Below are 22,738 nucleotides of genomic sequence, written 5' to 3'. Positions count from 1 at the left end.
AAGGGTAAGCCATGTACAAGTCACTAAGAAAGAAAAAAGATGCACAAGTATTACAGCAAATTAAAGGGAACATTTACAGCAGTTGTAATATTCATGATATGAGCTAGTTGAATGTGTTTATGGTGTAAATTCGAAGCTGGATGGGATCATGCAAGTGAATGAAGGTACTAAGGAAACACTAGAGCCGAAATTAAATGTGGTGGTGGATGTGGGACTCCTCAGAGATGACCAGAATTAATTAGAAAGTGAAGCAGACTTAGAATAGGTTCAATGAGATGGCACCTAAACAGATGATTTGCAACATGTGCAGGTACTCATGGACAGAGTTTAATCCCTAAAAGGAGGAGCCGGTGACTGTAAGGGAATATCCTCATGTAATAATGTGAGGATAATGGGGCTTTCAGGACGAGCAGAGGGAGAAGATGTGGTAAAGTATATACAAGAATGGTTTCAGAAGAAAGTGGCGCCCTAAGCCTTACCACACCTGTTTGTGGTTGAGGGAGCCCACTGAGATCAAGCCAGACTGCTTCAGCCCTAGGCACCTCCTAGGAAATTAGTGATTAAGTTAACTATAGGGGCAGAAATGTGGTGCTACAGTGAGTGAGGAAAGCTGGCCACTATTTGTGGATAATATAAAAGTCCTGATCCTTCCGGGGTTATTGGCTGGCAGTCCAGCATCAGAGATCAATGTTTATAGGAGTTGAGGCAACTCTGAGAGATCGGAGTGAAATATGCACTCCTGTTCCAAGTGAGACTGAAAGTTATAGTGAGTAATGATTACTGTTTTTTTGAAGATGCAAGAGAAGCAAGTGACTGGGTGGAGAAGTGGAGCCACAGAGATGACAGAGCCACCAGATCCAAGATAGGAAGCATGTTATTAGGGCAGAAAGTTCAGGATCGCAGCACGAGATTGCAGTGGACGCCCCACTCCACTCTAAGTGCAACAAGAAAGGGAAGATGTATAATAAAAGGAGGAAGAGGAAGTTGCTTGCCTCCTGCACTAAGATGAAGGAACTACCAGATGAGAACACATCTCACCAGGAACTAGAGTCAAACAGTACTATGAAATAAGGCACTGAACTGCCCCCTTCCCCAATACACACATTGCTTTTCACAGTAATCGATGGCCTTGTTAGCATAAGAAACCTAAAACAGTAATACGAAGGGATGGCCCATCATCTGTGCATGTGTGAGTGGATTGATACATAAAGAGCAGCCAAACCAGTGCTTAATTTGTGCTTGGTGTTTCCGGTGTTGAGCACTGGCACTTATTTTTGAGGGCCGGGGCTTATTCTTCTGCCTCAAGCAAATGCGTATCTTAGAGGACTAGATATTAATATTGCCTTTTTGCAGGAGATGCATTTAACAGCCCAAGAGGGTCTCAGACTGAAGAGAAGGTCAAACCTGGAGTCCCCTTTAAAATGGTTAAAGACATAAAAGATAAAGGGGGTTGATATGTAATATTTTGAGATAGGCTCAGTGGTGAAGACACCTTACTCGTGAACCTTTACACCCCTAATTTGGAGCAAACATCCTTTTATAAATGCCTTACATCTGGGTTAACAGAGTTTGAGAGTCGCAATGGTGATGGGAGGTTGCTATATTGGATTGAAAGATTTGAGGACAGATCACACTCCCATTAACTGCATCGGCCACATTGAGGGTAGCCAGTGCATTGAGTGGACACTAGAGGATATATGCTGCACATTACATACTAAAGCACTGGAATACTCGCGTTACTCCACTGCAAATGCTTTACATGTTAAGATGGACTAACTCTGTTGCACAAACAATGTCTTTACCAAAGTAGTAAAGGCAGATTTTGGGGGTCGGACATACTCTGTCCTCAAACTGGTACTATTCCATATGCACAGTGGATGTAACAGAATGGCCGTGTCCCCCGGAGGCTGCAAGTAACTGCACTTGAGGACCCTGTATTTCAAGAACTAGATAGGAGAAGTGGTAGATCTGTACTTTAAGAAATATGAGGGTGCAGCTTCAAGTGCATTGGCAGCATGGGAGGTGTCAAACTGTGAAACAGGGGTGCTGCATGAGAACAACGTATAAGGGTCCGTAAGTCGTTTGAGGTGTGCCTCAATGAAATTCACAATAGGATATGGAAACTAGAACCAAAACTGCTTTTTAATAAATCCGTCAACAACAGGGACCAGAGAGAAACATACTTAGCTAATGCATTGTCTCAGATGCCATGACTGTAGAAAATCCCATGACAGTAAAACATGGCACGGGTGAGAAGTGTGGGGGATTACTTGCCTGGATTATTGAGTCAGAACACAAGAGCAACTATTGCAGAACTGAAGGACAGTATAAGGCCCACAGCAAAACTAGTAGAATATTTTATAATTACTATAAGGACTTTTGTTCAGTGCCGTAGGCTGTAGATGTAAAGAATTAAAAGGAGTATCTTGAACACCCAAAACGTGCAAGTCTCACCCCTGGGCAAAAGGAAAATTTGGATGGACCAATAACCCTGCTATCACAATGTCTGGGAAATCCTCGGCACTCCCGGCCTTCCTGCTTAATTTCATAAAACTTATGTTACTAAGCTGTCACCAAGACATTTGACAGAGTACAAACTGAAGCTTGGGAATGATACCATGCCAGGTGTAACCAGTGAGGCACTGATTATCCTGATGCCTAAATCTGCCCAGTGTGCACTAGACAGAGGGGGTTTGGGCCACAGTCAGTGTTAAACATTGATTATAAAATAGTTAGTAAGATGTTGGCTTATCAGTTCCAATAGGTGCTACTGAGGCTGATCCACTCTGGCAAAAATGGGTTTACACCAGGTTGTAATCCATCACATAGGTCATGGACTCTGCACTGGAAGCTAACTTACAGCCAGCGGTGCTCTCTGTTGGCCTGGCGACCGCTTTCAGTTACGTCAGATGGAAGTGTTTTATTGAAGTGCTTAGGAAATTTGGCATGGGTGATTTAATGTTGTGGTAGAGCCGGTTACTCTCTTCCCACCCATGGCAAGGATGAAAATGGCAGTAACAATATTAGATGCCTTCCATGTGTTGAGAATTATTTAACAGGGAAGAACTATTTCCTCCTTCCCCCTAACCTTTGCATTGGTTATGGAGCTGCTGGCTATTAGATTCAGAGACAGAGGAGAGATTTAGGTATTGTTATTGTAGGCAGTGACCATATCATCTCCTTGTGTGGAAACAACATTCTGATTTACTTTAAAGATGAAAACTCAGGGAAGCAGAGTTCAATAATGTTATTGAAAGAGTTTGGTAAATGATCAGAGCTCCACAATAATTGGAACACATTTTTGTATTGCCTATTATTCAAGGTGTACTTTAAATGCATTTTGTGAACATAGGAGGATCTTCTATCGCAGCAGCAGAGGAAGGTTCTCCACCCGAACCGGTCCAATCTCCGCCTTCATGCGTGGAGATTGAGCGGTGGCAGTTGATGGCTTTTGACCTTCCACCCGAAGTCTGTGATGTAATCTTGGCAGCCAGGCATCCCTCCACCAAACCGGTATATGCCTGTCATTTGCATAAATTTGTGGCATGGTGTAACAACAAATCTGTTGATTCCCCCTCTCTCCTCCTCTTTCTGAGGTTCTTTTGATCATTCTTTCTTTGGCCAATCAGGGCTCTGCTTTGGGCACCCTTAAAGGCTATTTATTGGTTAACTCTGCCTTTCTTAGGTTGTCTGATCAGCTGTCACTCTTTAAGTCTCCTATTGTTGGTAGATTTCTTAAGGACCTCACCCATTTGTTTCTTCCCACTCAGTTTATCATGCCTCAGTGGGATCTCAATATTGTCCTTACTTTACTTAATGTGTACTCCCTTTGAGCTGATGCACAATTGTCCGTTACAGCACCTTACTTTCAAAACTGATTTTCTTATTGCAATCACTTCTGCTCGCAGAGTGAGTGAGCTTCAGGCTCTATTTTCTAAGCCTCCATTTTTGTCTGTGCACCCTGACAAAGTAGTGTTATGCACTAAGGCTTCCTTCCTTCCCAAAGTCGTTACACCTTTTCATGTAGGCCAGTCCATCACTTTGCCTACTTTTTACACACCTCCACATCCTTCTCATGAGGAGAGTCTCCACCGCCTGGATCCAAAAAGAGCGTTGGCGTTCTCTCTGTCATACTAAAGATTTTGAGGTGCACGATTAACTCTTTGTTGGATATGTGGGTGCGAAAGGGAAGGCGGTGTAAAGTCTTACCATCTCAAAATGGGTACTTCTTTGCATCAAAATGTGCTAAGCTTTAGCAAAGAAGGAACCCCCTCGCCCGAGGGATGCACGCTCATTCCACCAGAGCAACTGCTGCTTCAACAGCGTTAGCACTCAGAGTTCCTATCCTGGATATCTGCCAGGCAGCTACATGGGCATCCTTGCCCACGTTTACTAAACATTACTGCCTGGACAGTCGGGTCCGTAGGGACGGCTACTTTGGTCGTTCAGTCCTGCAGGACTTTCTAGTATGATCTTGGTTCGCAGCCCACCTCCGAGGATGGCATTGCTTGGGTATCTGCTCTAAGTTAAGGAATCTGCAACTAGAATATGTCTCTACCGCATATATCGTTACCGAAGGTAAGTAACTTGTACTATCATCATACTGTGTGACAGGCCATAGAAAAGTGTCTGAGTGTTTGATTACGTGTAATCTCATAGATAACTATTGTAGTGAAGTGTAATGCACTGGCATAACAATAGTCCCTGCACACCTGTGCTGCGGGGGGAGCTTCAACAGAGTATGCTGTGCACAGGTGGCAGGCTCTTGGGAGCTCTTGACTCGGTCGGGGCACCCTCCATGTACTTTGCTGGGGGGCCCTCAAGTTTTGTTACACCATTGGCATAATGGTGTTGGTCACCCACTCTGAAAAACCTTGGAAGTAGAATTTCAAATTATAGGAATCATATTAAGCCTAGTTTAGAGCGGCTGTTTGTTTTGTCAGTTGTAATTTTGTATATATTTGTAATTTTATAAATGTATGGTTGATGGCACTTACGTAGGTCTGGGTTGTAAATAGTGTCAAGCCCTTAGTAAAGGGTAGAGGCCTTATCAGTTCACTGGAAAAGTTATGTGAGATTGCTTAGGTGTGATATATTTATAATAAAGCTTCTGACAAAGCAATTAGACATTATATGCCTATTGTGAAATGTATGTGTTAAAGACAAACTGCCTTCAAGGGCAGGTTATTACACTGTGCTAAAGCCTGTAGGCAGGTATTTTGTTACATGGAACATCCAGGATTACTGTAGTAGGCAAGGGTTTAGGTGCTGATGACCTACCTGAACAAACCATGAGGATAGACAATTTGCACTCCGGTAATCCTTATTAGGCTCTATTACTAGGAATAATGTATACTGTTTTTACATCGCTATTTTATACATATTTGTACATTTATTACAGTGCACCTGATGGTTGCCTTGCAGGAAGTCTTAAGAACCAACACAGTAGGTCTGGGTTGCTTATGGTGACACGCCAGTGATAAAGGGTATAGACTTGATTCTTTATAATGAAATGTTATGATAAAGGCAGTAGGCCTGACAGATTGTGAAAAGCATATGTAAAAGTCAATAGGCATTTATGATCAGAATATTACTTTGTATTAAAGTCTACAGGCAGGTATTTTATTACATTTATTCCTACACTGTACCATAGTAGGCAACCATTTTGGTGCTGTTGCTCCTGCTGACAAACCCTCTGTGTAGAAAATTTGCACTGTGAGAATCGTTGTTATTCCCTCTTAGAAAAGGTAGCATTTTGCTTTGTCAACTGTAATTGTGTGTACTGTGTAATCGTATGCCTGATGGTTGCCTTATGGGAACGCTTATGCTCAGTACGGGAGGCCTCAGTTGGATTAAGATGATAAGCCATTAATAATAGATATGATTGGTTCACTGGGAAAAATATTTTTGTTGCCATAGGTCTGATCTGTTTATAATGAAAGGTTATGATGAACACACTAGACTTGGCACATTGACTATCAAAAGCATAGATTAAAAACAACAGGTATGTAATGGTGGATTGTTATTTTTCGGTATTAAATCATAAAAATAGGTATTTTGTGACACTAAATTTCAAATTACCTTTGTAGGGAATAGTTTTGGTGTTGGTTATGCCTTTGACAAAACCTAGGAGGAGAAAATGAGCACTGTAATGATTCTAGCTAGAATCTCTTCATAGGTGTCTGCCAGGATCTTGAATAATGCAAATCATTAAATATTACATACATCGGTATCTATCTGTATCGATATATAAGAGGGCCATTGGGCCCACTTTATTCTGCCATTGGTCTGAGTGTCCTTTACACTCTGCTTCTTTGCATGGCAGTGGGCTGCATGGGGTAAGGATTCAGCCTGTATCAGCCTTGGCTCCTTTGCCCTCTGAATGATGGCATTTTCTGATTACATGCACACATCCACCAGACAATGTGTGCTTCAGCATAGTTCCCTTCTCATGTCTTTGCTCCTTCTCTTTAACGTTTCTTAAGAGGATACTGCAGCTCTCCAAGCAGTGACAATGACTCGCTTGCCTGCCTATGACTTTAACTGCAGTGTACCGCTTTCCACTTGGTCACTTTCTCTACACCAGGAAATGATGTCATACTATTGTCCATACAGCATCATTGTTTTACCATTCCAAGATGGAAAACACGTCTGTTCTGTATGTGGCAGCCACGCTTGAACTTTAAAATAACAATAGATCATTTACAATATATGTGCAAGATGGACACCCTCTTCTGTGTTTAGGTTTAGTATTGCAAACATACGCCCTCATGTTCAGAAGGCACCATGTTTTCTTCTTTTTTACTTATATTCTTTTAATTTATCTTGCATATGTTACTGAGTTTGTGTGTGCTTTGTTGTGCCACAGGGTGAATGAAAGAATGTCAGAGGATTGATGAAGGAATGCATGAGTGACAATCCATGCCTGATGTATTTAGTGTGTACACCCGTAAGCGACAGAAAAGTGACACCAAAGGCACTTTCATTTATGAGTCAGACCATTGGCATTGCCACAGCTTGTTTGTATCTGAGGCTGTTACTAAGCGCACACATTGTTTAGTTGACACATTTCTTCTTACCTTCCCAGTGCACTGAATAACTAAAATTGTAGATGGTGATCAGCATATAAAATGTATTTTTTAAGTAATAGAGCTGGTGATTGCAAAAGTCTTCACATGTGCATCTTGTAGAAAAGCAGAAATGTTGCCCAGTTTGCCACCACTATCTTACACATTAGCTGAATTAGTATTAGTCAATGACCAGGGTTTTGGGAAAGTCCATGGTACCCTTTTACATTTGTGAAGATCAAAAAGTTTTGGTAATTACCCTGTCACCCTGTTCTCCATACTTCCCATCTAGTTAAAAGATGCCTATAGCAGCAAGTGGAAATGGGAAATATTTCATAAAAACAAAAACTGGAAAGATGTCACTTTAAACAATTTTAAAGTATTTCTGGTAAACATATAGGGCCTTATTACAACCTTGATGGAGGGGTCTCCTCCATCACAATTGTGACAGATATCCCGTCCGTCCGGTTACGATCTCCATTGAATATAATGGGATCATAATACAGTGGACGGGATAGCTGTCATATTTGTAATGGAGGAAAACCCCTCCATCACGGTCGTAATAAGGCCCTTAATCCCTGCAGTGGACTTATGAACATGATCTCTTAGCCTTGTGTCATCACCCCTAAATGCAGTTTAGTTACTTTCAAACTGAATGGTGGGATTTTCTACCCCTTTTCTGGGAAGTAACATTTTGTTTGTTTGCTGGTTCTTAATTTTCTTGAGGTTTTTAATGTTGATAGTTCTTTAAACAAGTTCTCTCCGCCTTCTGCTAATTCTTCAGTTCAAAATACTCCTCCCACTGCCTAGCTATCCTACGTGGGTTTAGACTCCATATACACATATGGGATAATTTGCTGCAGTCAAGAATGCAACAGGGAAAATAAAAGTGTGATTGCTCAGAGAAGTTGGCGAGGTATTCAGTAGGAATCGGACAGTAAGCGACATCTATCATGATAAATGAAGGTTTACGTAAGACCTAGGTCTGTAACGGTCAACAACAGAGTGTCTATGGGAGTAGCATGATGGGGTAGATCTGTTTTAGAAAATATATGCAGTGAATCCTATGGAAGAGTCTATGATGGGAATCACATACAAAGTCTTTGTTTATGTTTCCAAATCTTGCAGTCCAGTGAAGCACGAGTTAACTTTGTGGTAATGAGGCAGGCTGGTGCACATGTTGCTGATGTTCCTGAAGATGGTGGCATGTCCAGCAACGGCAGCAGTAGCAGCAGCAGCAATGGAGGAAGCCCAGTTCGTCAGCGGAGGAGGCCAAACCAGAACACCTATAAACGGAGGTCAGCTTACCAGAAGGTGAGGTCTGCTGCTAGGTGGAACTGTATACTTGTTTTAATTTTATTCTACACGGTTTTCGGCTTTAGTCTTTCAATTGTTGCTTTGTCAAAAATTCATAACTACCCTAACATCCTGGTTTGTTTCCATTCTCACCTTTGAGTCACCCTGCTATCTAGTGAAGTTTAAGTCGCAACACATTGGCTTTAAGCCTTGTTCGTGGGTCTTGTCACCAGCTGTTAGTAGCAGATGACCTGCAAAAACTCTGTGTCTCCTGATAGTGTAACTGCAGTCCAATGCATGATTCCAGTCTGAGCACTACCATCAATATAAGGTCTCTTCTGAAGTGCCTGGCTTGCAAGCAGATTGACGGTGAACGGATTCCCAGATACTGACTTTTAAACATCCAGATGTAGTCGGGGGGGCATACATGTTCTCACCTGCCAGGCATGGTCTGGTACTCCTTTGCAAGCCACTCTACCTAGGGTCCTCCTTCCTCTCACCTGGAGGACACCATCTTTATTTCTGAGCATGCAGATTGGATATTGCCTGGAAATATGCATATTTCACAGAATAGCTGTCATGATTCACCTAAGGGGCGCTGACGGCTCTTTCGCAGCCAGACTCCCTTCTGCTGTGGTGGTTGTTGCACCATCAGCTCCAGCTTAGCTGCTCATCTAGGTGCAGAATTCCCACATCAGCATTTCACCTTTGAAAATTGCCAGTCACTCATGCTGTTGAGCTAGTCTAATCCCCAGGGTTTAGGTCATAGGACCAAGTCTCAGTTCCCTCTGCTGGCTCTGGAGATGTCTCTTCTGAAGTACATCCTAGATTCTTCTGTGGGCAGAATCTGCTGTTATCCCAGCCTGATGTGGCATATTCTTTTCTTGGCTCCTCCTCCTCCGCTCCACTATAGAGCATGGATAGTCGAGAAGGGAAGTGACTTTCCATATGGAAAATTATGGTCTTCTTCTCTAGAACAATCAGAGGACACCTGCATCCCTCCAATTTAGGGCACACCTTCATTCTCTTGCAAAATTACAAGAGCCACAAGAAGCAGTGAATGCACTAAATCCCACCTTTTAGGCTAACCACCATTATTGTACCTCTGAGTACACTTGTTCACTTTCCTCCCTGCCAATCCAGATTTTCAGAGAACAGGAGTTTTTTTTCATCTTTCCGATGACTGTACAAAGCTCCTAGGAGTTTTCATTAACACTGGTGTCTATCTCTGCTGGGGAGACAGTCCTGCCCCAATTGGTCAAGCAGAGCAGGATAAGGAGTGTTATAGCTCCATCCAGCTCCCCTTTAATCAGAGTTCAGGTTTTGCCTCACAGCTGTATTCTATCCGTCTCCCACTCTTTCTTGAATAATTAAGTCTGAAGTCAAAGGTTAAGGGCCCCATCCTGTTCCTTCCGCCTCCAATGTGATGAAGCTCCCACCATCGCTGGTGCAGCTCCTGTCTATCCATTGCAGCATCACAAACTGTAGTGCGGTTGCACAGGCCTTATGACAAGCTCATCTGCAGGTCTAATCATGCTCAAGTGCTGGATCTGATCCATATTCTGGTACTGCATGGATGGACAATTTTATAGTGGATCCATGCCTACTGCCAAGCATGGCCTTTGATGGGTGACCCAGACACTGATGTACACACTGGTATTGGACATCACAAAGACCTGGACCTCCTCGAAGCTACCATACAGTCACCGCTAAGGCTTTGGAAAGTTTTTTCAGTATTCTTTCGCTGCGGAATAAAGGGTTTTAGACTTTAGTGGCCACATCACCTTTTCAGCTCAAGCCATTGCTGGCAAAAGGCCCCAGGTCCTTAAAGAGGCTTAGATTCTGAAAACTCCATCCCCCTGAGCCAACAATCTTAATCTGCTCCATAACTGTTGGTCTCCCCGTGATGATTCAGTGTTTGTCTATTGCTACCCCAGCTCAGTCTGTGCCAGGGCCCAGAATGGGACATACAGTCCTCAAGAACCTATTTCCATAAGATATGCCCGATTTACAATTCCCCTGATTTCTTTATATTGCTTTTCTCAATTCACACATGTAAATCAATGGAAGATTTAATGCAATAGGAGAATGCTACTTTCCTGAAACAGTTTTTCTCAGTAATTGGTATCTTTCATAGATTCATATGCAACTCGCTCCTCAGTCCTTATGAGCCTATGCTTCATTTAAAAATCTGACATATGGTGGCCTCAGGGGAAGTGGAGTTCCAGGCCTCTCCACCTCACTGGTTGCAGTGCAGACTTAACAATGAGGTGAATATGCTGTAAAATGCCAATGTGTTAATGGTTGTGGTTTAGGTAGAGATGTACATTTAGCACTTTCCAGAGGATCTCGGCACTGGACAGTGGAGAGTAATTCAAGCATATCATTCTGTATAAGTTAGTAATAGAGGACAACTGTAGTTGGCAGGAAGCAACTGTTTCTTTTCAGGACGTTATTGTAGCCAGAAATATTAACAAACTCAACAGTCTTTAGTCTAAAAAATTATTGTACGTTTCAGAGACCAGATTGTACAGCTAAGTTTCTCCTACTTCTCTTCTAAAACATTGAATGACCCGCCACTGCACGAGAGCCTCCTCCCCGCTTCTTGAATTCCGCAAGAAGCTGAAGACCTGGCTTTTTTAGTAGTTCCACCTGGCTTAGGTATGACTACACTCACCTGCTCAGTGCCAGGGTACCCTCCCGGGTGATAGCGTGCTCTACAAATCTGAATCTGTTCACCATTCATACTAAGGGTAATCCAGAGTCTGCAGCATCCACTGCCAGCAAGAGGCATGTGCTTGAAATTTGCAAGCCACCCATGATGGATGATGACCATGCCTGCTACGGACAATACTAGCTAGATGTTTTTTGATACGTTGACACATGTCAGCGGTGATATTGCTGTTGCCCAGGCAAACATTTGCAGTGCTTTTGTTGCCAGGTTCTCCAAAATGCTCATTTCTCTCCCCACAAAATGTATCCTGAGTTCTGAAGGGAGGGCAAGCAGGACAGCAAGGTAATAACATTCAACTTTTGTGGTGATTAAGATACTCTTCATCCTTATTCTTCATCTTTCTAAACACATCCTGTTCCCAGAAGCATATATTTTACTATCCTTATATCACAGTCTAACATGTTGTGGGGCTAAGGTGATAATTTCTAACAAAACACTTATATAGGGTGGTTGAGCCGTTGTGCACAGAGGGCCACATCTGTGAGATATGCCACAAATTGTATTTTTTGGGACGTAACAGTATCTTTGACAGCAAATCAGATTTTTAGCTTGGCATTCCGGCATAGAGGTTTGCAAAAAAACTGAAAAAGGAGTACAGGCATTCCTCGAAATTGCCAGTGCATGTTTAATTAAAGCACAAAAGCTTGTAAGGCGGTAAACCTGTTTGACAATCGGCCTCAGTCCCAGCATGTGTATATGTGACTTCTTCATCCTTGAAATTATATTACTTGCATAAGTCTGGCTGCATGCCTTACCCATTTGTATATTTGCATTTTTGCATAGAACCTAGATGGTAAAAGGTCGGTATGCAAACTTGTTTGTTCCTAAAGCCTCATGTGATGCCAATTCTTTATGCATTGAGAATTTATGCTTTAAGGCTTTATAATAATAAATTCCTATGACATTTGTAAAGTAAGACTTTGTCCAATATGCAGAGTATCCGCCGTGCTTCCTTTCCCTGCTTCCTCCTCTTTCCTTCCTTCACCCACTTCTACATGTTTGTACTCTACTGAGTTAATCATTTTGGGCCCTCATAACTCATCACTTACCTCATCTTGCTTCATTTTTCAATCCATTAGATAAGCATTTCTGGCTAAATATATTCTTCGGCTACATCAATGAAATCCTCTTACTTATGAATGCTCACTACACGTTAGCTTTCCAACTTCTGTGCCTCCCCCACATCTGTTCCTTGCATTTTTAAAAGAGTACAGCATTTTGACGTACACGAGCATCAAAGGTGGCCTTTAAGCCCTTCGTGTAAACAAAGGTCTACTATTACATCTTTAAAGTGATGTCTGTGCATAGACAATCCTGACATTGGTCCGCTTGCATACACTAAAATGTACATGATCATGCATTGGTTAGGCCATACAATCATTGAAAATTAGGATGTAGTAAGACTGTCATCATTTTGGGGCATGCAGAGGGTGAATGAGCTCAATAGCACTATTTGCAAAATGGCCTTTCGCTGCAAGACGTCTCCTGGGAAGTAACTTTAAAATTAAGGAAGATTGAATTTCAAGGTAGCCTACGTGTTTTCAAAAAATTCATTCAAATATGATGCTAAATCATGTGGCAGCATTTATGGCTCACTACATGTGATCAAATGAAGATCATTAACCTTTAAACCTTGATTCACAATCATTTACCTTGTTCTGCTGCATGACTATTTCAGCATATGTGTAATAGTCTAATGTGAGATAAACTATAATCCAGATTTTACACTTGGCTGATTTTCTGAATGCCATAATCCTACTCTTTTTTCGGAAGTAGTAGAAATCCACGGTTCCTTATTAAATATTAAACAGCTCTATGACTGTATACTTCACTAAATAGTTCACTAGTTCTGGGCTTCCAGACCTGTATAGACAAAGGAACACAATTAAGTACGTGAACGCCTTTAATTATTCAAATCACATTTGAGTCTAAATCTTGCTCTTTATAACAGTCAGGGGTATTCCCTGAGCTCAGATACTGGATATATGCAAAACATTGAAAGAAGAGGAAAGTTCATTTTAGGTATTTGAGTTAACGTGCATACATTTAAAAATTACAGTTCTTTCTGTTTTCTGATGTCTTTCAAAATATATCAATTTATTGCATTGTCACAGTTTTATCAGATACACAAATTTTCTCAACATTTTAATATCCAGAGAAGAAAAACAATTGTACCAACACAAAGCTTTTAAACTACCACTAGAAGTTCAGGTTGTGGCTTCCCAGTCACTGAGAACTGTCACTATGCTTTCATGCTGAAGAATTGTATAAGTTCTAGTACTTTACCAGAAAAGGTGGAAGTGAATTAGGGCTCTTTCAAGAGCCTGAATTATTTTTTATAATATTTGTGACTAGATTTTGTCAAGTCACAAAAAAAGTTTACAATTTCTCATTTTTATTTAAAGGTCAACGTGGTAGCTTACAAGAAAACTAAGAATAGAAAGTGTATGCTAGATTTGCAGGTGGATTTTACCACTCTGCCTTAATTAACATACATAGTAAAACTGAGTAGAAAAGCGGATACAAATCTAGAATTTTTGCCTTAAAGCAAATATGGTGAAATGGTAGAAGAGGTTGTTTAAAGATACAGTATCAGGCCAGAATCTACATCCCTTGCAGCTAGGTAGATATGAGCAGTTTACAAAAACTTTGATAACACCTTTGATTCAACAGACGTACTTATGAAGGAGTGTAAAATCAATCTTTGTTAATTGAAAAAGTGAATCTTCAGATTTAACAAACCTGTATCTCACTAGGAGGAAAAAAGTGCAAATAGCGAGAAGTGCAGATTGGAATGGATCACTGAATTATGAGTGCATGTATCAAAATAAGACAGGTTAAGAGACCCTAAAAATGCCAAAATTACATTTAATAGAGAATGGCTATTTTTGAAGACATTCAAAAAAGGAATGTAATTGATCTCATTTATGAGTTCTTTTATTTGACACTTTTGGGAAGGGTTGTTTTCGTGGGCTCCATATTGTAAAGACAATTGAACTGGAACTAGGGACGATAACCATTCTTTCATAACATTACTGGTAAATAAAGGGATCTCTAAATTAGCAAATGTATAGATTTTGTAAACATAAAGAACTCAAAACTAATAATAATTGCCCTGTAAATGTTACATAATCTCGTAAGGCTAGCTTGCATAGAAACTTTAGATGTAATGAGAGAATAGATATGTTTTATGACTTTGGAGATTCTGTCTTGGGACTGGTGTAAAAAGAATTAATACTAGGAATTGATGGTATTACAGATTGTTCCCTTGCCACACTTCCATGTGCTCTTTTTTTGTCTAGTATTTTATTTAGATTTAAATATATTCATTAAGCTTTTGATTTGCTGTTTGAAATGGCATTGCCATTAGCTAACTTTTTGTTGCAAGATGTAGCAACAAATAAATGCTTAAACCTTAATATAAAGAAAGGAAAAAAGGTGTTTTGCTATCTATTGCATTCAGATCAGTGTTATGTGACGTTATGGAATGATGATGAAAGATGATAATTAATGCCTTGTAATTTGAGCTTTGTTTTCACACTTCTTATCCCATAGGATCTACCTCCGACAACTTTAAGCCTCGAAAAGACAGTCGTCATGAAGAAGGAGCCCCGAGAGTCATTGGGAATAACTCTTGGAGGAGGAAGAGATGGGCGTAACAAACTTCCCATCTACGTATCTAGTGTACAACCCATTGGATGCCTTTTCCGAGATGGCAGGATCAAACGAGGTAATCATTATAAGTTAATAATTACAATGTCCCCTTGACACATAGCATTCTCATTTTTATGTCTCACCCAGCTGTTTGCTCTTCTATTGTGTACAATAACCATACCTAAATTGGGATTCGGTTCAGCCTATTGCTTACCATTGGTTGGCTTGTTGATTGCATTTGCTTGCTTCTTAGCCTGTCTTTCTTTCCTCTTCTGTTTGTCCATCCCTTGCAGCATAGCTTCTTTACCATGGGTGCGATTGGATGACCTGGTTGTAAATCTGGGAACTGATTATTTTTTTTGTTTCAGCACTCTTTGGGACGACATGAGTTTTCTTGCTCTCCACTGTGTGCTACTACTTCTGTCAAACGTCCTCTCAGCCTTTTCTGTGTAGCTCCTACCCCCTCCAAACTCATACTTTGCTTGTCCCCACCTCTCATGGTCACATTTTTTAAAATGTTTGTTTTTGTTTCTTATTTTTAGTTCCCAACAGCTCCAGTCTGCTGCCAGGCATCTCCTTTCTAAAATTATCCATTTTCATGCACTTCTTATATTTTTATAATTTAGCATCCCAAAATGAGTGCACACGAATTGGTAAATTAAAAAGGAAAAAATTGGCTTTAACAGCGTGTAGGAAGTTGGCTCTGTATGTGCTATTTCACAGTAAGGAATAGCATGCACAGAGTCCAAGGGTTCCCCTTAGAGGTAAAATAGTGGTAAAAATAGATAATACTAATGCTCTATTTTGTGGTAGTGTGGTCGAGCAGTAGGCTTATCCAAGGAGTAGTGTTAAGCATTTGTTGTACATACACAAGACAATAAATGAGGTACACACACTCAGAGACAAATCCAGCCAATAGGTTTTGTTATAGAAAAATATCTTTTCTTAGTTTATTTTAAGAACCACAGGTTCAAATTTAACATGTAATATCTTGTTTGAAAGGTATTGCAGGTAAGTACATTAGGAACTTTGAATCATTTCAATTGCATGTATACTTTTCAAGTTATTCACAAATAGCTATTTCAAAAGTGGACACAGTGCAATTTTCACAGTTCCTGGGGGAGGTAAGTTTTTGTTAGTTTTACCAGGTAAGTAAGACACTTATAGGGTTCAGTTCTTGGTCCAAGGTAGCCCACCGTTGGGGGTTCAGAGCAACCCCAAAGTTACCACACCAGCAGCTCAGGGCCGGTCAGGTGCAGAGTTCAAAGTGGTGCCCAAAACGCATAGGCTTCAATGGAGTGAAGGGGGTGCCCCGGTTCCAGTCTGCCAGCAGGTAAGTACCCGCGTCTTCGGAGGGCAGACCAGGGGGGTTTTGTAGGGCACCGGGGGGGACACAAGCCCACACGGAAATTTCACCCTCAGCGGCGCGGGGCGGCCGGGTGCAGTGTTAGAACAAGCGTCGGGTTCGCAATGTAAGTCAATGAGAGATCAAGGGATCTCTTCAGCGCTGCAGGCAGGCAAGGGGGGGCTTCCTCAGGGAAACCTCCACTTGGGCAAGGGAGAGGGACTCCTGGGGGTCACTTCTGCAGTGAAAGTCCGGTCCTTCAGGTCCTGGGGGCTGCAGGTGCAGGGTCTTTTCCAGGTGTCGGGACTTAGGTTTCAGAGAGTCGCGGTCAGGGGAAGCCTCGGGATTCCCTCTGCAGGCGGTGCTGTGGGGGCTCAGGGGGGACAGGTTTTGGTACTCACAGTCGTAGAGTAGTCCGGGGGTCCTCCCTGAGGTGTTGGTTCTCCACCAGCCGAGTCGGGGTCGCCGGGTGCAGTGTTGCAAGTCTCACGCTTCTTGCGGGGAGTTTGCAGGGTTCTTTAAAGCTGCTTCTTGAAACAAAGTTGCAGTCTTTTTGGAGCAGGTCCGCTGTCCTCGGGAGTTTCTTGTCGTCGTCGAAGCAGGGCAGTCCTCAGAGGATTCCGAGGTCGCTGGTCCCTTTTGGAAGGCGTCGCTGGAGCAGAGTTCTTTGGAAGGCAGGAGACAGGCCGGTGAGTTTCTGGAGCCAAGGCAGTTGTAGTCTTCTGGTCTTCCTCTGCAGGGGTTTTCAGCTAGGCAGTCCTTCTTCTTGTAGTTGCAGGAATCTGATTTTCTAGGGTTCAGGGTAGCCCTTAAATACTAAATTTAAGGGCGTGTTTAGGTCTGGGGGGTTAGTAGCCAATGGCTACTAGCCCTGAGGGTGGGTGCACCCTCTTTGTGCCTCCTCCCAAGGGGAGGGGGTCACAATCCTAACCCTATTGGGGGAATCCTCCATCTGCAAGATGGAGGATTTCTAAAAGTTAGAGTCACCTCAGCTCAGGACACCTTAGGGGCTGTCCTGACTGGCCAGTGACTCCTCCTTGTTGCTTTCTTTGTTCCCTCCAGCCTTGCCGCCAAAAGTGGGGGCCGTGGCCGGAGGGGGCGGGCAACTCCACTAAGCTGGAGTGCCCTGCTGGGCTGTGACAAAGGGGTGAGCCTTTGAGGCTCACCGCCAGGTGTTACAGCTCCTGCCTGGGGGAGGTGTTAGCATCTCCACCCAGTGCAGGCTTTGTTACTGGCCTCAGAGTGACAAAGGCACTCTCCCCCATGGGGCCAGCAACATGTCTCTAGTGTGGCAGGCTGCTGGAACTAGTCAGCCTACACAGATAGTCGGTTAAGTTTCAGGGGGCACCTCTAAGGTGCCCTCTGTGGTGTATTTTACAATAAAATGTACACTGGCATCAGTGTGCATTTATTGTGCTGAGAAGTTTGATACCAAACTTCCCAGTTTTCAGTGTAGCCATTATGGTGCTGTGGAGTTCGTGTTTGACAGACTCCCAGACCATATACTCTTTTGGCTACCCTGCACTTACAATGTCTAAGGTTTTGTTTAGACACTGTAGGGGTACCATGCTCATGCACTGGTACCCTCACCTATGGTATAGTGCACCCTGCCTTAGGGCTGTAAGGCCTGCTAGAGGGGTGACTGACCTATACTTGCATAGGCAGTGAGAGGCTGGCATGGCACCCTGAGGGGAGTGCCATGTCGACTTACTCGTTTTGTTCTCACTAGCACACACAAGCTGGCAAGCAGTGTGTCTGTGCTGAGTGAGAGGTCTCCAGGGTGGCATAAGACATGCTGCAGCCCTTAGAGACCTTCCTTGGCATCAGGGCCCTTGGTACTAGAAGTACCAGTTACAAGGGACTTATCTGGATGCCAGGGTCTGCCAATTGTGGATACAAAAGTACAGGTTAGGGAAAGAACACTGGTGCTGGGGCCTGGTTAGCAGGCCTCAGCACACTTTCAATTGTAAACATAGCATCAGCAAAGGCAAAAAGTCAGGGGGCAACCATGCCAAGGAGGCATTTCCTTACACAGCGTCACAATTTATATATGTGCATGCACAATGACAGTGTATGCAGGGGCTGCTGTAGCGTCACGATACATAAAGGGATGTTTAGAATAAAAAATATGAAGGTTTGGGGATGGGCCATTTGTTTAAAAAAAAAAAAAAAAAAGCTACCCCTGTGAAAGTGGTAGTAGCTTATATCTATGAAACAGCCATTTGTCTTTTGTCATACAAGCAGTGTGGTATAGATCAGAGACAAGAATACTTGTAGAAACATAAACCCCTGATATCTTACAGGGAGTTTGAGTGTGTGGTAATTGCAAAATAGGTGGGAGATCGTGTATAAATACAGTGAACAAAAACATGTCTAATTTGGTTGATTCTGTAACCTCCAATCTCAATAAATTCCCTTTATTTTATGTAATTCATATTTGTTCTATTAGCCCTTTAAATAAAACATTGTAATCTGAATAAATCTTAGCCATTCTCGGTATGGGGAAATATATTGAGTTTGTATAGAAATAGCAAGTGATTCAAGTGAACAGGGCGAAGAGTACGGGTGACACTGAACATCATAGGCCCCTGTCTGGCCCCCAGAGTGATCCTGTTTGCCTGTTTGTTCTGAGTTTATTACATTTGTAGCTGAAGCTTGGAATATACAATTTTAATTCTTGTATAAATTGGGACGGAAAAGCAAATCCCTGAAATTTTTAAAATGTATTCCAGTATACTAGGTGAACACTTTCTCAGCTTCAACCATAAATAGCGGTTTTACAGGCATGCTGAAGAAAAGTTAATGTCATCTTTGAGATAATTCACGTTTGTCGCTATAACTTTTTCAGCTAGCATGCAGGTTTGACCCTGATGTATCAAATCCTGAACAACTGATGCAATGTGATTAGAGAACATTTTCATGAAAAATTTGTAATCGGAACATAAACTAAATTTTCTCTAATTGTTTGGATCACTTGATTGCTTATCTTTTTTCAAGAAGCTTTCTACTGTTGCTTCAAAGAATGATTCTGTTATCTGATCACTTGGCATGATTCCATTAAATAATCTTAAGCAGCCCTGCAACTGAGGGGAACATCTATCTATAGAATTTGTGGGAATCACATTTTCACCTCTAGCTTTTGCATTCGCTAATAATTAACTAATAATACCAATTTCAGCTAATATAATTGTTTGGCTTAAACCTGTTCCTTTGCCTTGAAATAGTTTTGGTAACTGTGCTTTCCAAATAGATGACCTCATAGTGGTCAAGAAACACGTGTTTTACCAGGTTCTCCTGATTTGTTGGCAGCTTGCTTGGATAAAGGGTAAATAATTTCTGTGATTTTATTTTGATTGTTTTTTTGTTTTAGTAATCCAAGCTAGTATTTTCTATATGTGTACACTTTCTTAGAATTGTTGCCCCATAGTTTTTCTGTTCAGCAAACCTTCTAGCGGTGCCAAGTTGTAGCACCAATCACCCTGCTTCTTACATGGAGCCCAGCTACCATCCCTCCTTCCCCCCATTAAATTATTTCAGCCTAGAAGATAGTCTTACCTGCAAAATGAATTTCATCTGCAGGTAACTTCATGGCAAGACGTCTTATCTATCCTGCTGCCGTTATTATTTTAGTGTAGTTAAAAAGTCATTGACTGTATGTTTTTCAGAGCAGAGGAAGAGCATTGAAATCATACCAGCAAACATCAGTAGTCCTTTGAGGTTCCCCTTTCTCAAGCAATCTTGAGTGTCTTTCACTTTACAGCAAATTGACCCCACTTTTAGCAGTGCCGTAATTCAGCCCCTACTGTCCTACCATGTGCATAAGATCCAACTACGACTCTCTTAAATAATTTTGAAGGCTAAACAGTTCCTGACCTGTAAACTGTATAGAATCTGAGTAGCTAGTAAATTAGTTACTGAAACGTAAGGCTCACTCACTGGATAGCCCACCATCCAAGCATCCTCTATTTACTTCCATTTTAGAATTGAGTGTGTGAGCAGTAAAGACAGAGCATATACATATCCATCCTAATCTCAGGCAATGTCAACAACAGTATTCCAGCTAAATTATTCTCAAGATCTTTCAAATAAACTTAGGCCTCTTACACCGTTGCACACACTTGGAACCTAGATTTAGACTGTTGCAGTATGGAGGCTTAGGCACATATAGATCTGAATTATTCACTTGTTTCCGAATGCTTTCTGCCTCCAAGCTGTGGTGACTATCATTTTAAGCTTTAGACAACATATCTGTTCTTTGATCCTAATAGTCTCAAAGTTGACCAGTACTGTTTGCGGAAATCTAGCATGGAACTTGTGTGATTGCGCCAGGAGCTGGGTCCTATGATTGATACAATGTTTCCACACTTAAAATTACAGATAGTACAGATATCAGTAACTCAGAGTTGGACCCTTAGAAATGGGTAATTACATTGAGCCTCGGAACTACTGCACCGGATTTTCTCAGCATTTCCTCCTTTTGGGTAATTTTTCACCTTTATAGTTTGCCAGGTTATTCCTGGTAAACTATGCAGGTGAAAAACAGCTTGAATCCTGATTTGTGCTTTCGCTTGTGATCCTGATATGGCAACTCCTTTTGATAACCAAATTGAGATTCACTTTTGCTTCGAGTGATGACCATAGTTTGTGGCTAAATTCTGGAGGTATCCAGGCATTTATTTCAGTAACTTTGTGCATTGTACAAAGGCATTGAATGTGATCCTACAGGAAGCCTCAGCAGAGCTTACAAGGCAGGTGCTGCGTGGTCCTGTTTGAAGATTGAGACTCCACTTTGGTGTTATTTCTAAACTAATGAAGGCCAGAAATATTTTTCCCCTCAAGCCTGGTTTAGACATTAAGTATTCCAGTCTGCCATCACCAATTGTCTGGCCACTTCTACTTGATTCTCTAGTCACTTCCACTTGAATATCTAGCCACTTGTACCTGGTGGGCCATTTGGAAGAATAGTAAAATTCTTCTAAGTAATAGAAGGCGATCAGTTGAGGTTTGTGATCCCTTAATTTATAGTGTAAGGGAAGGCTAGACCCAGACATTATGCCATTCTTTTTTCACACTGTTGTTGACCAGCTGAAATGTAGAACCTTGTCCTTGGCTCACTGTGGCACTTGTGTACAGCTAGGCATTCTGCAGGTTGGGGAGGTGATCCGAATGTCACTAATATGGTTCTCAAAGAAGGCGGGCAGAGTGCTGCTCCCGTATTTCCATCTCCTCTTGCAGCCTGTTCAATAGAACTTTTTGATTGACTGTCTCATCCCTTTGAGAAGTCTCAAAGTTTTAATGCTGCATTTCAGCCCTTATCCAGAGTAATGAGGCTGTCCTCTTTTTTTTGGTGTCCAGTGTTGTGACTAGCCTTGCTGGCCTGAATCATGACTGAAGGTCAGAGAAAAAAGGGATGTACCATGTACTGCTAGAATGCATGGGATTTGACCTGGTCTTTCCTTTCCCAAGTTTTGCTCAGGAACAGGAGGTTTGAGCTAGGTCTCTAATTAGCTGGAACATCAGGGGCTGTATTGACTTTCTTCAGAAGAAATGTTCTCTAGATTAATGACATTTCTGTAGCAGGATATGAATTGGTGTAAATAAAATGGATATTTCTATATTGCACAAGAGGCTGGTGATGTCTATCTCTACCACATGGTGCAGATAAGTTAGAGATGAATGCCACGCAGGGGATCTCTGGGAATGTAGAGATGTTGGGTGTGCTTATTTTGCCATCCTTTATCTTCACAATCTTTTAGTCCAAGAATAAATTGAACCTTTTGGGATGTAGTGGGGTCACAAAGGGAGTGTTGAATCTTCTGCCCGTGCCTCCTTATGGAGAATGTGGACTATTTACCTCGACTGGTTTGACCTCTTTCAAGCAAAATTACTTTTTAGCCATTTTTTTTGGTTATATATTGCATCTGAGTTGTTATATCTGTGTGCTGTGCATCAGAGTTTTATTTGCTCTTCAGTTACCATTACAGGACAGTACCTACATAGTACAATACGCTACAGCAATTACTCTCCTTGGATTACATTCTAAAACATGGAAGCAGGAAAGGATGATCTCTCTTTCTCAGTAATAATAATGTTCTCCCCAGCCATCAATTGACATACCCTGTATCGTATCTAGACACTACTAGAGTTATTTTATTTGGCATAACTGAATACAAAAAAACAACCCTGGGCTAGGAAGTTCTTTTCAGTGCCACTGCATCAAAATCTACCAAGTACGAATATGTTTCACATGGAATACTGAGAGCTGAATCCCATTCAGCCCTATGTATTATTAGTGCTTGCATAGGATGGCCGATTGAGAGTCCTTGGCGCTAGATACATCCATAGTACTTTGATTTACCTGATGTGGTTGATGCTTTCCAAATATGTTTAGGAAGATGAAAAGGATACTAGGAAATTCTCTAGAAACTCAGCTGTATTTGCAACTCCAGAACGCCCCTTTCCCATAGGCAATTTTAAGAGGGACGACCGCACAAATTCTACAGTTTCGAGTCTGGACTCTTTCTCCTCTTCTGTGCTTCATTTTGATGTTCTTCTAAAGATGCCAGCATATTTATACCAGAAAAAGAAAGATGTTGCGTCTCTCCAGAGCCAACCAGAGTTAGGAAAGTGACTTCACATCAG

General features: G+C 41.8%; 1 protein-coding gene across 5 annotated transcripts in view; it reads left to right on the top strand.

Annotated features, from left to right (window-relative positions):
* Window positions 1-22,738, top strand: part of LOC138261623 (ligand of Numb protein X 2-like) — a 141,960-nt gene that overhangs the window by 106,612 nt on the left and 12,610 nt on the right. For all 5 annotated transcript variants that reach the window (XM_069210751.1, XM_069210770.1, XM_069210788.1 and 2 more), the window contains exons 6-7: window positions 8,196-8,381; window positions 14,653-14,827. In XM_069210751.1, coding sequence (XP_069066852.1) covers window positions 8,196-8,381; window positions 14,653-14,827 — 361 coding nt within the window. The remainder of the gene's footprint in view (window positions 1-8,195; window positions 8,382-14,652; window positions 14,828-22,738) is intronic.

Source organism: Pleurodeles waltl, chromosome 2_1, assembly GCF_031143425.1.
Source record: "Pleurodeles waltl isolate 20211129_DDA chromosome 2_1, aPleWal1.hap1.20221129, whole genome shotgun sequence".
NCBI lineage: Eukaryota > Metazoa > Chordata > Amphibia > Caudata > Salamandridae > Pleurodeles > Pleurodeles waltl.
The sequence above is the reverse complement of the archived record's forward strand: the minus strand, read 5'-3'. Positions and strand labels throughout refer to the sequence as shown.